Genomic DNA, 17,277 nt, shown 5'->3' on the forward strand with positions numbered 1-17,277 from the left:
AACGTTTTTCCGCTGCAGCTTTTGATTGGCTGGCGGTCATTGGACCATTTTTACGATGTTTTTGTTTTACAGCAGGGTTTCGGTTTATATGGAAGCGAATGCAGTAAAGCCCAGCTCACTGAATATCCGCTCCGAGCGGAACCCCTCTGGTGTTGGGGTTCTTCTGTATGCTGCAGAACGCTGATGTCAGCCTGTAGTGTTGTGTGTAGTGACAGGAAGTTCAATGGGTGCGGCAACCCTGCATATATAGAGACACACACACACACACACACACACACACACACACACACTACCATCATCACACTTCCAGCCAAGCTAGCAGCAGAAGGAGGGGGTTGGACAACAACGCGCACTTCTCCAGCCCCCCTTTACGCATTCCGCGCTATTCAAAGCGCGTTATTGAGGCGCGTTCACGCTCAAAGCGCGCACACCTGTCGCATCTCTCAAAGCGGTCCAGAGGGAGAGCCGGAGGGGCGTGATCAGACACTTGGTCAGACGCGAAGTCCAGGGTAAGAGATGGTCCCGAGCTGAGGAGCAGTGGACGCCTGAACTGCAGCCTGTGCGCGCGCACACCGAACTCTCCAAGGCGATGCGCGCAGCGGAGAAGCGGCGGGGTCCCGCGTGCGCGGTGGCGCTGCTGCCCCACGCCGCCCTCATCCTCTCCCTGATCGTCTACGCGCTGCTGGGCGCCGCGCTCTTCCACGCCATCGAGGGAAGACGCTCCGGGAACGGGACGCTCGAGACCCCCGACGGCTACAGGAAATTCGTGCGCGAGGTGGTGCACACAGCACGCAACAACTCCGGTAACGAACCTGTTTGGGTAACTCTTAGTTCGGGTCCCAGGAGAACCGCTGTCCTGCACGGGTCAGCTGTTCACCTTAAAGGGGAACTCCACCAAATTCCCCAAATTCTTAAATAATGGAAAGCTTAAGATGTGAACAGGGTCAGTTAGAGTGGGGGTTCAGGGGGTTCGGTGGGTTCGGTTCTAGATAACCTTCCTGCTGACTTTGCCTGATGCCTGAGACACGGTTCTACCAGAGTTCTGAGAAGAGCTCGGCTCTAGAACCTGCTTTTAGAACCAGATCATTAAAGTGGTGGAGGGATACATGTGCAATTTGGAGGGGGCTGTATGGCAAAAAATAGTCCCCAATAAAAATGTATATTTTTTGTTTGTTTTTATTAATTTGTTTTTATTTATTATCAAAATTCAAGGAAAGGTGGAGTTACCGGAACCACTTTTCCCTCAGCACACTGTGTGGTATCACTCCGCGCACTGTGGCCCAGTGTGAAGGTGGAATAGCACCTAAAGTTGGAATGTTATGCGGATGAGAATGTAGTTCCAGCTCTTGCTAAAATATGTAAATAAGGTCATTTTCTTTTGCAAAGAAAAATAAATCAAAGTTTCAAAGTCTCTAAAACCTGTTTTTAAAATTGCATATCATTAAAATGGTGGAGGGATACATGCTGCAGAGAGTGGTACGGCAAAAAATAGTCCCCAAAGAAAATGTATAATTTTTTGTATTTATCAATATTACTTATCACCATCATCCAAGGAAAGGTGCAGTAACCGGAACCACTTTTCCCTCAGCACACTGTGCGGTATCACTCCGCGCACTGTGGCCCAGTGTGAAGGTGGAATAGCACCTAAAGTTCCAGCTCTTGCTAAAATATGTAAATCAGGTGTAAATTGAGCTGTTTAATAAGTAATTTCAAAAAGTCATTTCTTTTTGATGGATTTGTAAAGAAAAATAAATCAAATTCTGGCTCTAAAACCTGTTTTTAAAATTGCATATCATTAAAAGGGTGGAGGGATACATGCTGCAGGGAGTGGTACGGCAAAAAATAATCCCCAAAGAAAATGTATAATTTTTTGTATTTATCAATATTACTTATCACCATCATGATACGGCGATGTTTGATCTTCAGTATTTAAACTCTGTGATGTTGATCTCACAGAATGATGCACTATGCAAATGAGCCCTTGCCCAACCGTGGGCTTTGATCTTGCTGAGCAGATCTCAGATGTTTCAGATATGTGTTTCCCTGTGGTTCACATTCTCACCCTGAGCTTCTCCGGCCCGTCCAGGCTCAGAGGAGGACGTTCTGGACACGGTGGGGAGGAAGATCGTGAAGGAGTACAAGGCCGTGTGGTCTCAGGGGCCGGACAGGTGGCACTTCTACGGCTCGCTCTTCTTCTGCTGCACGGTCTTCACCACTGTGGGTGAGGCTGCACTCTCTGCTCATCTCTCTCGCTCTCTCTCACTTTCACTTTCACTCGTTCTTTGAAGAAACAGATAAGTCAGAACAGGAAGAACCTCATGCTTGATTAAATAACTGTAACAGGTGCAGGTTCCCCTTTTCAACCCCCCCCTCCCCAGCAAACTGTTTGTGGGTACATAGTACTGGTTCAGTACTGGGTTTAGTACTGGGTTTAGTATAGAGTTAGTACTGGGTTTAGTACATGGTTTAGTACTGGGTTAAGTATAGGGTTAGTACTGGGTTTAGTACAGGGTTTAGGACAGGGTTTAGTATAGGGTTAGTACTGGGTTTAGTACAGGGTTTAGTACTGGGTTTAGCATAGGGTTAGTACTGGGTTTAGTACAGGATTTAGTACTGGTTTAGTACAGGGTTTAGTACTTGGTTTAGTATAGGGTTAGTACTGGGTTTAGTATAGGATTAGTGTAGGGTTTAGTATAGGGTTAGTACTGGGTTTAGCACTGGGTTCAGTACAGGGTTTAGTACTGTGTTTAGTACAGGGTTAGTACTGGGTTTAGTATAGGATTAGTGTAGGGTTTAGTATAGGTTTAGTACTGGGTTTAGTACAGGCTTAGTACTGTGTTTAGTAAATGGGTTGGTACAGGCTTAGCACTGGGTGTAGTACAGGTTTAGTGCTGGGTTTAGCACATGGTTTAGTACAGGTTAAGTACTGGGTTTAGTACAGGTTTGATGCTGTGTTCAGTACATGGTTTAGCACTGGGTTTAGTACTGGTTTAGTACAGGTTTGATGCTGTGTTTTGTAGTGGGTTTAGTAAAGGTTTAGTTCAGGGTTTTGTACTGGTCTAGTATAAGTTTGGTGCTGTGTTTAGTACAGGTTTAGTACTGGACTTAGTACTGTGTTTAGTATCGGTTTTGTACTGGGTTTAGTTCAGATTTAGTACAGGGTTTAGTACCAGGTTTAGTACAGATGCAGTACATTGCACTTACATGCTATGCTTCAATGGTTACACTACAATCAATACTATAGTTATGCTACACCCGATTCCATAGTTACCATACACTAATGCCATAGTTACAATAGTATGTACCCGTTTCCATAGTTGCACTCTACTTGTTTCCATGGCTACACTGCACCCATTTCTACGCTACGTGTATGGATGCACGTGTATGGATGCACCCATTTCGATGGTTACGCTACACCCATTTCCATGCACTTTCTAGCTGGGCATTACTGGATAATTAGTAAAATGGTAAAAATTAGTAAAATTAGTCAAATTAGTAAAATCTAGCTGTTGCCGTACAGTACTTTCACTTGTTGTCTCGGTTCTGAGCTAAAGTTTAGTTCACCCACAACCCCACCCCCTTCCCCACCCCACTCCCCCCCATGTAAGTGTGACTGTGTTGACATTATTTGCATGGTACAATGACACATTGTGTACTTTGGCCATAATGGCCTGTCATGAGCACACAGAGCGAAAGCAGGGCTACTAACTGTAACCGGGTCAACCGTGGACGGACAGCAGAGAGTCAACACATGCATATCTCCTTCAGAGAGATTAGCCTGGAGAACCAAAAAGAGGCTCCATATGTGAGACTTGACTGATACACTAAATGGACAAAAGTATTGGGACACCTGCTCTTTAGTGGTTTCTTCTCAAATCAAAGGTATTAAAAGAGCTGATGCTGATTCTGTTGGAGTAACTGTCTCTACTGTCCAGAGAAGAAGACTTTCTACTAGATTCTGGCGGAGAAGCATTGCTGTGAGGATTTGATTGCATTTAGCGACAAGAGCATGTTAGTGAGGTCAGGATGTAGGATGGATGATCACCACCCCACCTCATCATCGCCAACTCATCCCATCCAAAAGTACTGGATGGAGCTCCTCCACCATCATTGCAGAGAACACAGTTCTTCCACTGCTCCACAGCTCCTCAATGCTGGGGGGCTTTATACCCCTCTAGCCCACGCCTGGCATTAGGCAGCATGGAGCCAATAGGTTCATCTGGACTCACTCAAGTAGAATCAGAGACACTCAGCTGTGAGGAGGTGCTGGTCTCTGAAGAAAGAAATGAAACTGCCCTATCAGTCAGTAGTGGACCACCCAGCTGGCTAATCTCTCAGTGAAGCAGCCCAGGCCAGACGCAGTAAACAAAGACAAGCAGAAGCTGTGCTCTATTAATGCTGCTCTGGGAGTGGCTCAGTGGTCCAGTAAGCCCAGCTAGCCTGTCCAACCGCAGCATGAGGACAGCAACTCAAAAACCCATCTCGTCAATAGAAGCTGATCAGCCGTGACTGTAAAAACACCTGCCTAATATTGCGTAGGCCGCCTTCTGCCACCAGAACAGCTCTGACCCGCTGAGGCATGGACTTCACAAGACCCCTGAAGGTGTCCTGTAAGTTTTGAGGTGGGCCATGAGCTTCAGTGAGCCTGCCTTGTTGGTACTGACCACTGCAGACCTGCTGTTCTGACCCAGTCATTGTCTAGAACATCACAGTTCAGTTCTTGTCAAAGTGTCTCAGATTCTGATTCTGGAACCAGATCATCAGAGTTAGTTATTCACTTCACCAGGCTTGAATGGGTTCTAATGTTTTGGCTGTTCGGTGCAAACTGCTCTCATTTTGAGGTTGTTACGCAATCATTTGACTTATTTTTAACATTATATAAGCAGGTTTCTCCATAAAGGAGAAATGCGGACAATGAGGAGGGGTCGTTGACCGTTGACTGTGCCTGGTCCATTATGAAGTAAGACTGTGCGGTCAAAAAAAAAGCACTAAACGATGCAAACCTCATGCAAATATGAGTCCTGCTGGTTTCCACCGCAGGGTAGGTAATGTCTCTGGAGAAAGTCTCAGCACTCTTACCCTACAGGCTAATGGACCATTAGGTCAACCTGAACGTCAGAATTTAGCTGCTTACAATGCAGGAGCTGCGTGGTCAGTTAGTGACCTCAGAATGACATCTGTCCATTTCTACAGTCCATGACTTCAAGCATTAGCTGAGAGTTTTTCCTCTTACAAATATGTGCATCTGACTCATTAGTGGGTTTGCGGAGGCGGATTAGCTTTTCTTGGTCTCAGGAGGAATACAGCTCAATACTGTATTAATGAAAGAAGTTGAGTAACATCTAGAACTGCAGTGGAGCTTCTCAGTCCATTCAGCACCTCTGAGTTCAGCAACTCTATTCTTCTCACTTTGGATGCTTTAGGCGTGGCGTGAAAGGCTAACGTGAGATGTGTGAGCTACAGTAAAGCAGGCTAGGAGAGTAGTGCACTATAGACCCCTGTGGCGTGGCCTAAGCTTTCGGCCTTTGTTTTCCTTCCATTACTTTTACTTTTCTACTTGAAGTGGTTCTGAAACCAGTACTTTTACACTTTTACTGGAGTAAAAAGCTTAATTTGATACTTCAGCTTTTATAGAAGTATTTTAAACCCTTGTATCTCCACTCACTTCTACCTGAGGAAGGAATGTCAATACTTTTAATAATATGCGGGTACATTAATTCATATTTTTACCCAAACATTTATTCATTTACTAAGACTAATAAATAGCCTTTCATTTCAACAAATTAGTAAAAACGTAACACATTAAAACATTTTACCACCCTGTTACATATTTTTTCATGGCAATATAATATATACATATATATTTTTTAATATTTATTTTTCCATGGCAATATATATATATATATATATATATATATATGTATGAAAAAAGGTTTAATTTTACCACCCTGTTACGTAACATTTTATATAGGCATAGAACAAAATGCTACGTAACAGGGTGGTAAAATTAAACCTTTTAGGTATTTTTAGGCTGTGGTGGAAGGCAGTTTGACCAATGGTTAATGTAGATGCAGGTACATGTAGACCAACAATGGCAGTAAGAAGCTAACGCTGATGTGAGCTCGATGCGAAATCCCGACATTTAACACAGTTTAATCCCGGCTGGACGTCTTTTTCACATGCCAAAAAGTGGTAAACGTAGGACATTTGGTCACTCTAGCTGAACCAAGCAAACACAATCAACTTAAACCGGGAAAGAATGAAGAATGAAACTGAAGGTAAAAGGCAGATTGCTGACGTCAGTAGAAGCAAAGGTATTAGCATTAGCAGAAAGTACAAATCCTTCAAATGTGTACTTGAGTACATGCAGTTGTACTGCTTAAAACTTTAGCCCACTCTAAATCCAAGGCCTCCCCATCTAACTGAGCTAACTAGGCTAGCTTCCGTTAGCGCTGTTGCATGAATATACCCGTTGGCTGCCTTTAGCTCGGCTGAAGCGTCCTCAGGAGTTCTCAGAGAAAGCTCAGATCAAACGAGGCCCTCAGACAGCTATGCTGAACAGAGCCCTGCTCTATTTTTACAGCGTCTAAGGACCCATTTCTCATTTGTATGCTAAGCTCTTTAGCCCACCCAGTTGTGCTATCTAAGCTAGCCTCAGTTCAGTGCTCAGCAGAGCTGCTGTCGAGCTGAGGACTTCACTGAAAGGCCGGCCGTCTTCACCGCATTTGGGACAGTTCACTTTCCAAGGCTTTCAAAATAGCCTAGTTTAGCGAGCCTGACCCTGTAGGGTGTAGCCGGCTAGCATGCAATTGAAAGTGGACTGGTAAACATGGTTGCAGGGTTAGAAGCGCTCCCTATAAATGAACAGTAATAAATATAAATATAAACATATACTATTAAATATGATGGTCATAATCTATTCATTTGACATATATGAAGTATTCAGTTCTACATGAGTATATATATTATTATATCATGTATATGTATACGTATATGTATACTATATATATATATGTGTGAGTGTGTATATATATATATGATAATATACGTTATATGTATTATAGATAGCGTTATGAATGATGCATGATTTTTTGTGAATTATTTATAGGCCTGCTTTTTATTTAGGATATCAACACTAATATCTGAGGACAGCTATGACTTATATTTATGTATAAATATGAAGTAAATATACTTATATATTGCATTAATATATAGGTATATTTTCCAGAAAGTCAACGGACAGTTCCTGGACTGTTCAAATGGAGAATCCAGTCTAATCAGTGGGTCCTAATATCCTATAATATTTCATAAGCACTATAAATGTGTAACTTAGTCTTTGCCATTCCCCATAGTTCACCCTCCCTAATGGCTAATGTAAAGAACAGGCATGCCCTATTCACTATATAGGGCACTGCTTTGGGGTGTCCAAAAAACATAGTGCACTCTAACAATCCCACAATGCAGCACAATAAGCAGTTTACGAGCGATGTACACTAGTACTAGACATGGCCTACCCATAATTCATTGGGTTGTTTGGTTTGAAGATTCACACACAGCTTCTCTATGTGGAACAGGGCCCCAGACAGAGCCCTCACCAGTAATGTAGGCAAAGCTGTAAAGCATAGCTGAACCTCTTGAGCAACACTTATGGCCGTGCACGTCGAACACTGAAGCAGCTGCATTGATTTGTACACAAGGATAAGCTTTTAGACCACAAATGCTGAAACGAGATGCTAATGCTAAAGCTAATAGGCCTTTTCTGCTGTACAGTCCTCAGTCCACAGTCAGTGCTGCGCCTAAAAGAGCGGGAAAGCTGAAGAGAGACAGCGGGGAATAGTTTGCCTCTGACATAAAGGCTGAAAAAAGGCTTGGACCGCTTTCCAAACAGCTGATGGGTGACGAGACAGAAAGAGGGCGAGAGCGGGAGGCTGGTCGACTGACTGAATGCACACACCTGTAGACGCCCGAGAGCCAGTCGGTAGGGGGGCCATACTCTGCGCTGGCATGCGTCTTCTGAACCAGTAACCTCTCGAGTGATGATGTCACCCTCCCATAAACCATTAGCTGCAACTGGTTTCCCACAGAAACCACAGAACACTTCCCTGCGGTGGAACGTTTCCTAGCGCTGAGCTTAGAAGCTAGCACGTGCTAGGCTATTTCCTGGAAACCATATAGGCTGGTTCCTGAACGCTCATTTCCGACAGAAGCTGCATTAGATCTTGTTGGAGGATTGTGGGTAGCAGTTTTAGAGTTCCCTGCAACAAATTAAAGGCTCTCAGCGAACCCTGCTGAACCCATGTGACATTAATGTGGCTGTGGAATAATTGACTTGTTGACACAATGAAACCTATACACTGTTAAACGTGTACGATCCTTGAGGAACGTTTGGACGTTTAAAACTGTGGAGGAACCTGTGGAGGAAGTTTTTTAAAAGAAAGAGGTTCCTCTAAGGTTCCTCAAAGCATGGTAAGAGGTTCCTCCACAGTTACAACTATTTTTGGGTGACACGTTTGAAATGATTTAGTTTTAAGTTCTTCTTAAGCAGAAAGAGTCAAGATATACTATAAGGACAAAAGTAATTGGACGCCTGCTCTTTCTTTGTTACTTCTGAAATTAAGGGTATTAATCCTGCTTTTGTTGGAGTATCCGTCTGATGATGTTTGATGATCACCACCCCACCAACTCATCTCATCCAAAAGTACTGGATGGAGCTCCACCACCATCATTCCAAGGAACACAGTTCTTCCACTGCTCCACAGCTCCTCAATGCTGGGGGGCGTTACACCCCTCTAGCCCACGCCTGGCACTAGGCAGCATGGTGCCCATAAGGTCATGTTTATCTTTAGGGTTCCCAGTGGTTCTATGATACATGTATTCATGAGGAATTCAGTGCTGTGCTACTTCAGAACATTGCATAACTCCTCAAATACAGCATTCAACTGTTCAAGTTTTAGACTGGAGGCTGAAGTGGGACCAACTGGAGGGCCCTGAGAACCACTGCTATGATACATGCAGATTTATACTATAGCCTAGTTATACTGCCTATAGGTCTATGCACCACAACACAGAGGAACCTGGCGATGGAAGGAACGTGGGTATGGACTTAATTAGGATGCAGCCTCTCTCTCTCTCTCTCTCTCTCTCTCTCTCTCAGGCTTCTCGTTCGTAATCAGCCTCATTTTAAAACTATGTTTCAGCGTCTCCCGGAGAGATTACTCAGCCATGCTCCTGGAGGGAAGCCAGCCTGCACAACCTGCTTCCAGCCCCAGTCTAACTAATCAAACACATCTGATCCAGCACCTTAACACCATCTCAACACTGCAGTCAGATGGGGCAGATTAGGCGCTGAACTCTGCAGGAGGGTAGTTATCGAGCAGCAGGCTTGGCATTCAAATTCTGGGGAATATCACCTGGATTCTTACAGATTCTGAAGGACTACAGAACTTGACCACATGAAGAACTTGTCTTTTTTGGGATGAACTTTACCTCCTTATCACGTACCACCCCGTCACATTCCACCCTGTCACGGTTTATTGTGAAATTGGCTCCCATATCTAAATAAATGGACATATTATTGAAGTTGTAGGTGTTTAAAAAGCTTGGAGATGGAGATGGCACCCGTTTCTAGTGGGCAGCTGTGGCCAGTGCCTGAGTTTAGCACTGGAATATGGCAGGGGCAGAACCTTCGGGTCTGGTCACCAGTATGACTGTGCTGCTGGATGACTAGCTAAACCAGCACCAGAGTAGCATAAGCATCCTTCATGAAGCCCACACCTGTAGGAAACATGGAAAGCCCATCATCTCTCAAAGGTGAAGCAACCACAGGTCTAGCGCTTCTGCTGGCTGGTTGCAGTATGATATGTGCAGCTCCGAACTTACTGTTGGAGCGTCCACTTACCGGACAAGCTGGGAATCCAGGGGGAAATCCGCTCTGCTCTTGCGCTGGAAGCTCGATGAAGACGGTCTGAGACACTGCGGCTCGGTCTGGGAGAAGGGGGTTGGTCTACCAAATGAGTAGGTGACTGTGGCGCCACCTCTGGTCTCTGGTTGCAGGCTTAATTTCTGTAGAACAGAAGGGAACAAAACCACGGCGCCCATGATTTCTACAGGCATTGTTTTGAAGCAATGCAGTTAGCAGCAGCATGCTAACTGGGTTAGACAATCTTGCATTACTTGCTATCTACAATGTGCTAAAAGTATGAAAGCAAGTATGAACCCCAAACCTGCTGGACAAGCAACTGTGTAGTCCAGTGTGTCTGATGTGGAAACGGCCATCCAGAGGATATCTTCTGGTTGATTTGTCTTGGCCTCAGGTCGTTATCTACCCGTCCATTAGCCACGCACGGCGGATGTGCATTAGGTCTGACAAAGCATGAGCTGCATAGGTATTGTTGACAGTCTTCATAACAGTCTTAAATTGATTACTGTAAGCGCTGAGGAGGGGGAGGGCCATTAACAGTGCTCTTAAACACACCCATCTTCTCATCTTCATGTCTTCATGGATCACACTTTCACCTGTCCTTTCTTTCTGTATGCCCACAGCTCTGTCCTATATAGGGAATATAGGTTCAGAGTATAGCATACTGGCATACCATGCTTATGCAGAACTCACATGGGTGGAACATGGGCTCGGTGGGCTCCAGATGGGCATGGGCTTTGAGTGGAAACAGCCCGCCTTAATCTCAAACGGGTCCGTTCTAGGCCCCACGTGCAGTGTACAACCCAGACGGGGGCCATGTTTAACCCCTGCTGGTCCCATCACTGACCCTGGTGGGCATCCATATCAACAAGGCCAACATGTTATAGGCCTTGAGGACCTAAAAGTAACCAACCTTCATTTTAGGTATGATTGTTACCATATTTCTTGTTCAAATGTTTGTAGACACCCCTTCTAATGAATGCTTTCGGGTACTTTAAGTTGCACCCATTGCTGGGATGAGTTGTGGTGTTGGGGATGATGAGACGGGAGGTGATCATCCAACATCCTGACCTCACTAACCCTCATGTCGCTGAATCCAATCAAATCCTCACAGCAATCTTCCTCCAAATCTAGTAGAAAGCCTTCTTCCCTGGACAGTAGAGACAGTTACTCCAACAAAAGCAGGATCAGCTCTTTTTAATACCTTTAACTTGATTTCGGAAGAAACAATGAATGAGCAGGTGTCCCAATACTTTTGTCCATGTAGTGTGTATATATTTATAGTGTATACACAGTAGGTGGCAGTGATGTATTAACCTTTTAAAAAGCCTATAAGGCTACTCAATGTGTAGTGTCAGCCTTGCTACATCAAGAGGTCATAGTGTATAGCAGTGAGAGCGCAAATGAACCGTAATCAGCCGTACACTGGCTAACAGGACAGGAGGTGGAGAACAGGTTTTCACCGCCTGAAACTGAAACACCTCATTAAGTAAACAATGCGTTTGCTTATCAATATATTCAAATAACTACACCCATCCCCATCACTAGCTAAAGCTCTGTAATAGACTGTACTTACAGGGCCTCGCTAAAGTTGCTGTGGATGTGGTGGCGGGGGCACTTTAGAGTTGGCGCTGTGTCCTGAGGGAACGGCGCTGTACATCGTCTTCCCCAGTCTGTTTAGATCTGTTATCCGATCCTGTACAACTCTCAGCGAACACTACAGCTAAGAGCTGATAACAGCTTTGTTTGCCAACAAGGCAGCAGAAGGACGAGGAAAGACCATCTAAAAGCTGGCAGCACTTCTCTCTTTATTCATTAGTGCCTTATAAGAGCAGACAAGAGCTTTTTCAGAACGTTCAGAAAGCAGCTTAGCAAAAAAAGAAATGCACATTATTATGGTGAGTGCGTTTGATGACTAAGTTTGGTGTAAAAGTCTCTGAATTCACGCCCATATTACTTGCATCTGCCTCCTTCTGGCTGTAATACAGCACAGTGTTAAAGCAGATCAACAACTCACAGTGAGAGCTAGCCAGGCTAACGTATAGCCTCCAAACATGGTAGAGACTGCTTCATCAACAGCTTACAGTGAGAGCTAACCAGGCTACAGTACAGCTACCAAACATGGTGGAGGTAGCATCATCAACAGCTCACAGTGAGAGCTAGCCAGGCTAAAGTATAGCCTCCAAACATGGTGACGGTAGTTTCATCAACAACTCACATTGAGAGCTAGGCAGGCTAACGAACAGCTTCCAAACATGGTGGAGGTAGCTTCATCAACAGCTCACAGTGAGAGCTAGACAGGCTAACATAGATCTTCCAAACATGGTGTAGGTAGTTTTATCTACAACTCACAGTGAGAGATAGTCCGGCTAAGGTACATCCTCCAAACATGGTGGAAGTAGTTTCATCAACAGCTCACAGTGAGAGCTAGCCCGGCTAAAGCTTCCAGACAAGGTAGAAGAGGTACACAATATGAGACAGGTGGTTTTAATGTTATGGCTGGGCTTTGCCCATAATCTGCTCCAGCTTCCTTTTGGTGTGCGAGTCGTTGTTGCCTTACGAGACGGTGAAGGATGATGTCAGTACACTCTGGTTGAAGAGTAGAGTAGAAACACCATCAGCAGCTGCTTCTTTACTCTTTACAGCTGTCTGAGGAGCTAGAGAGCTTTTTGGACCTTCTTGAGGATGTTGGCAGAAGCTCAGGTCCCATTTAAGTGAGCTGCTGATGGATTCAACTTCCAAGTATTTGAGTTCCTGGTCATGAAATCTGATGTGCTCACGATTCGTTAGCTTAGGATGACATCATTGGTGTCGTACTGTGTTGCAACATAGAACAGCCAGTGGAGCGCTCCAAATACCTCCAAGCAGCATCACTTTCTGAGATCAGCCGAACGATGGTGAGGTCATCAGCACACTTGAGGAATTTGACAGACTGGTGAATCTAACTGGTGAAGAGGGCATCCCACAGTTTACCCCAAATCAACCCCAAAGCTGATCAGTAATACATTTGCTTATGTGGGTTTCTGACACAGTACGGCTCACGGTTACAAAGACAGACAGCTCTACAGGTGAGACCCAACAGGTGCAGTCAGCCCAGACAGCAAGACTCCTGACGCACACTTGAAGACTGACTGAGTGAAGTGGGGGCAGCACTGATAACACTCCCGCATGCTTAAAATAAGTGAAATGAAAAGAGTCCCACCGGGGTTCTCCTGTTTGAAATGTGAGCTCGCCCTGGGAACAATAGCCATGAACACAGAGACAGCTGCCCTCCATTGGCTGTTCTGTAGCAGTGCAGCTGTAGCCACAGCCTAAAACTACATGTCCCATGAGTCCACAGAAGCTTTTTGCATGTTTTATTTTGGCAAAACATCAGCTACAGGAGTTTAGCCCCACCCATTCAGCCTATGGCATTTTAGCCATGCTCATTCAGACTATGGAAGTTTTACCCTGCTTCTCTCAGCCTTTGGCAGTTTAGCACCATCCATTCAGCCTATGGCAGTTTAGCTCCACCCATTCAATCTAGGGCAGTTTAGCTCTACCCATTCAGCCTATGGCAGTTTTGCTCCACCCATTCAACCTATGACAGTTTAACCCTGCCCATTCAGCCTATGACAGTTTAACCCTGCCCATTCAGCCTATGGCAATTTAACTCTGCCCATTCAGCCTATGGCAATTTAGCTCCACCCGTTTAGCCTATGGCAGTTGAACCCTGCCCATAAGTCAATTGTACTTGAACCCTGCCCATAAGTCTATGGCACTTGAACCCTGCCCATCTCAGCCTATGGCAGTTTAGCCCCGCCCATTCAGCCTATGGCAGTTTAGCCCCGCCCATTCAGCCTATGGCAGTTCAACCCTGCCCATTCAGCCTATGGCAATTTAACTCCGCCCATTCAGTCTATGGCAGTGTAGCCCCGTCCGTTCAGCCTATGGCAGTTTAACCCTTTCCATTCAGCCTATGGGAGATAGCTATGCCATTCCAGTCTATGGCAGTTTAGCCCGGTCCATTTATCCTATGGAAGTTTAGCCCTGCCCACTTAATCCCACCTATGGCATTTTAGCCTATGACATTTTAGCCTATGGCAGTTTAGCTCTATGAATTCAGCCTATGGCAGTTTAGCCCTGCCCATCAGCCTATTACACTTTACTTGAGTTCTTTTTGCATAAGGCAAAAAGGGTAGCCAATCAGAACATAGGTCATTTACATTTACTGTAGCATTTTTATCAGTCCAGAAACCAGAAACCAGCGTAGAATGACAGATATGACATACTGGTCACATAATGGTATACATCTCTCTCTCTCTCTCTCTCTCTCTCTCTCTCTGTCTTTCAGGTTATGGAGAGATCTACCCAGTGACTCCGGCTGGCAGGGTGGCCTGTATCCTCTATGCCATGGTGGGCATCCCGCTGATGCTGCTGGTCATCACAGACGTTGGTGACATCCTGGCCGTGCTCTTCTCCAACAGCTACAGGAGGCTCCACTCCAGCTGCAAGCGTCTTCTCTATCGAGCTTGGAGTCCACGCAAGAAGCCTCGGGAGCTCCCCGCCGTCCGTGACGGCACCTACATCTTCAACCGGGATGTCGTGGTGCAGGAGCCACTGGAGGGCCACCGGATGACCGCTGTCGATTCGTCTGTCAAGCAGAAGTCAGACTACCTCCTCAAGAACGTGGACATCTTTGACCGCATTATTGCGAGAGAGAAGTTCAGACGGAAAAGGCCGCTGGCGCGCTCGTGCTCTTGTCCGCAACTCAACCAAATGCCCCCTCCGCCTGTGGGCTTCAAGATCGGGGACTTCTTGTCCATCGGCCACGAAATGGACCGCTTCAACGTGCCCTTCTTGTCCATCCTTCTGGTGGTCTTCGCCTACATCCTGATCTGGGCGCTGATCCTGCCGCTTTGGGAAGACGACTTCACCATCTTCGACGCCTTCTACTTCTGCTTCATCACCCTCACCACCATCGGCTTCGGCGACATTGTCCCCAAACACCCCAAGTTCTTCATGCTCACCTTCCTCTTCATCATCATGGGCATGGCCATCATGAGCATGGCCTTCAAGCTGGGCCAGTCGCGCATCGTGAGCTGCTACCGCCGCCTCATCCGCAGCATTAGCTGCCTCAGTGTGGGGAAGGTGGGCAAATACGACTTGCAGTGGGAGTCTTAAGGCTTATATAGCACAAAGCTCATCTGTACCCTCAGAAGGACTGGATTCCTGGACATGGATTAGGCCTAGTCTTGGGCAAATTGCAGTGCTGGTGGTGAATCACCACTAGAAGTTCAGGCTAAGGCCTAATCTGGGTCTTGGAAACTGGCCATTGGAAATAAATGACCGCTACAAACCTCTAGATACTCACCACCATAAAGCCAACTGTCTCGGAGTAGTTAGGGGTGCCTAGCCTGATGTATACACTATATGGACAAAAGTATTGAGACACCTGACCCCACTCATTGTTTCTTCTGAAATCAAAAACCAAAAGTACTGGATGGAGCTTCACCACCATCATTCCAGAGGACACAGTTCCTCCACTGCTCCACAGCTCAATGCTGGGGGGCTTTATACCCCTCTACTAGCCCACACCTGGCATTATTAGGCAGCATGGTGCTGATAGCTTCATTATGTTGATCTGCTCCTGCAGAGAGTCCTATTCTGTTGGCAGTACTTCTTCTCTACAGGGACTAGACAAGCTGTGCATGTGTGCATTTGCACATCTGTGTCAGCAATGGGTGCAGCTTAAAGTAGTTCTGAATGCATTCATTAGAAGGGGTGTCCACAAACATTTGGACATATAGTGTATCTGCTTTTGTGGGACTACCACACTTACACAGTAACTCAGTATTGTCCTGATTAGCCGTACCGAGCTTCATGCTTTGGCTGCATTGCTTGACCCTAGCATGCTTGAGGAATGACACTGTTGAGGGCTGTAACGAGTCCCGGATCAGAACCGCGAGCAGCTTCTCCTGCACTATAGCATGGGTTTGCAGGAGGGTGGATTAAACCCCAGTCTAGGAAGTTTGGCCAAAAATCTAAGTACCACAGGAGATGCTAGGCTAATGTCGCTAACGAACACTGGACTCAGACTGTCACCAATCTCCTCTCTGTAACACCTGCTGGATTTTGGTAAGCACTGGTACAGGATGGGGAGTGGACGTAGCTCATCGTCTGCAGGAATGGCCAAAATTACAGCACTATCTCCTTCTTCTGGGCATGGATGTGTAGCTCAGTGGACCAACTCGCCCTGACCCTTTTTTTACTGCTGCATTTCATTACAGAACGTGTACGGTATCTGTGTGATGACCAAATAAAAGATATGACCCAGCTGGAGAGATTCTGCGCTGCCCTCTTGGTTCCTAAGCTGTTCTTGGTTCGTATGAATTCTTCAACAACAACAAAATGGTACATTTATGCCATAACATTAAAACCACATGGCTAATATTTCATAGGCCCCCATCTGACCAAGGCATGGCCTCCACAAGACCTCTGAAAGTATACCTGGTACAGGTAAGACGTTAGCAGCAGATCCTGTAAGTCCTGTAAAGTTGTGAGGTGGGGCCTCCATGAGCACCAGTGACCCTGTGCATTCTGGGAGTGCTGACCACTGCATACCGGGAACACCTCACAATCCAGTCAAGCGTTCAGTGAGTCAGTTAGTCAGTGATTCAAATATTCAGTTAATTAGTGATTCAATCTGTCAGTAATTCAATTATACAGCCAGTTAGTCAGTGATTCAATCAGTCATTCAGTGAGTCAGTTTATCAGCGATTCAAACCTTCAGCCATTCAATCATACAGTCAGTAAGTGATTAAATCAGTGGGTCAGTGATTCAATCAATCATTCACTCTGCCAGTGATTCAATCAGTTAGACAGTTAGTCAGTGATTCAATCAAGTCAAGAGAGTCTGTTTATTAGTGATTCAGTAATACAGTTATTTAGTGACTTATTCAGTCAGTCAGTGAATCAGTCTGTCAGTGATTCAATCAATCAGTCAGTGAATCAGTTGGTCAGTGATTCAATCAATCATTCACTCTGCCAGTGATTCAATCGTTCAGTCAGTGAATCAGTCAGTCAGTGATTCAATCAATCATTCACTCTGCCAGTGATTCAATCGTTCAGTCAGTAAATCTGTCAGTCAGTGATTCAATCAATCAATCACTCTGCCAGTGATTCAATTATTAATTTAGTCAGTGATTTAATCAGTCAGTCAGTGAGTCAATTTACCAGTGATTGAATTATACAGCCAGTCAGTCAGTGATTCAATTAGTCAGTCAGTGAGCCAATTAGTCAATGATTCAATCAGTTAGTCAGTGAGTGATTTAATTAGTCAGTGATTTAATCAGTCGGTCAGTGATTTAATCAGTCGG

The 17,277-nt window shown here is 45.4% G+C and overlaps 1 protein-coding gene across 1 annotated transcript; it reads left to right on the forward strand.

Annotated features, from left to right (window-relative positions):
- Window positions 1–299: 299 nt before the first annotated feature.
- Window positions 300–16,231, forward strand: kcnk18 (potassium channel, subfamily K, member 18). Its single transcript, XM_072690113.1, has 3 exons — window positions 300–803; window positions 2,087–2,221; window positions 14,253–16,231. The coding sequence occupies exons 1-3, from the start codon at window positions 590–592 to the stop codon at window positions 15,080–15,082; spliced, it is 1,179 nt and encodes a 392-aa protein (XP_072546214.1). The 5' UTR covers window positions 300–589; the 3' UTR covers window positions 15,083–16,231.
- Window positions 16,232–17,277: the final 1,046 nt, after the last annotated feature.

Source organism: Salminus brasiliensis, chromosome 10 (genome assembly GCF_030463535.1).
Source record: "Salminus brasiliensis chromosome 10, fSalBra1.hap2, whole genome shotgun sequence".
In the NCBI taxonomy this organism is placed as follows: Eukaryota; Metazoa; Chordata; class Actinopteri; order Characiformes; family Bryconidae; genus Salminus; species Salminus brasiliensis.

Bases quoted from the DNA above. Each gene is read 5' to 3' on its own strand.
- kcnk18 (XM_072690113.1), top strand. From the start codon at position 590: ATGCGCGCAGCGGAGAAGCGGCGGGGTCCCGCGTGCGCGGTGGCGCTG. The intron at 804-2,086 runs GTAACGAACCTG...CGGCCCGTCCAG, and splicing joins CACAGCACGCAACAACTCCG to GCTCAGAGGAGGACGTTCTG. The intron at 2,222-14,252 runs GTGAGGCTGCAC...TCTGTCTTTCAG, and splicing joins CACGGTCTTCACCACTGTGG to GTTATGGAGAGATCTACCCA.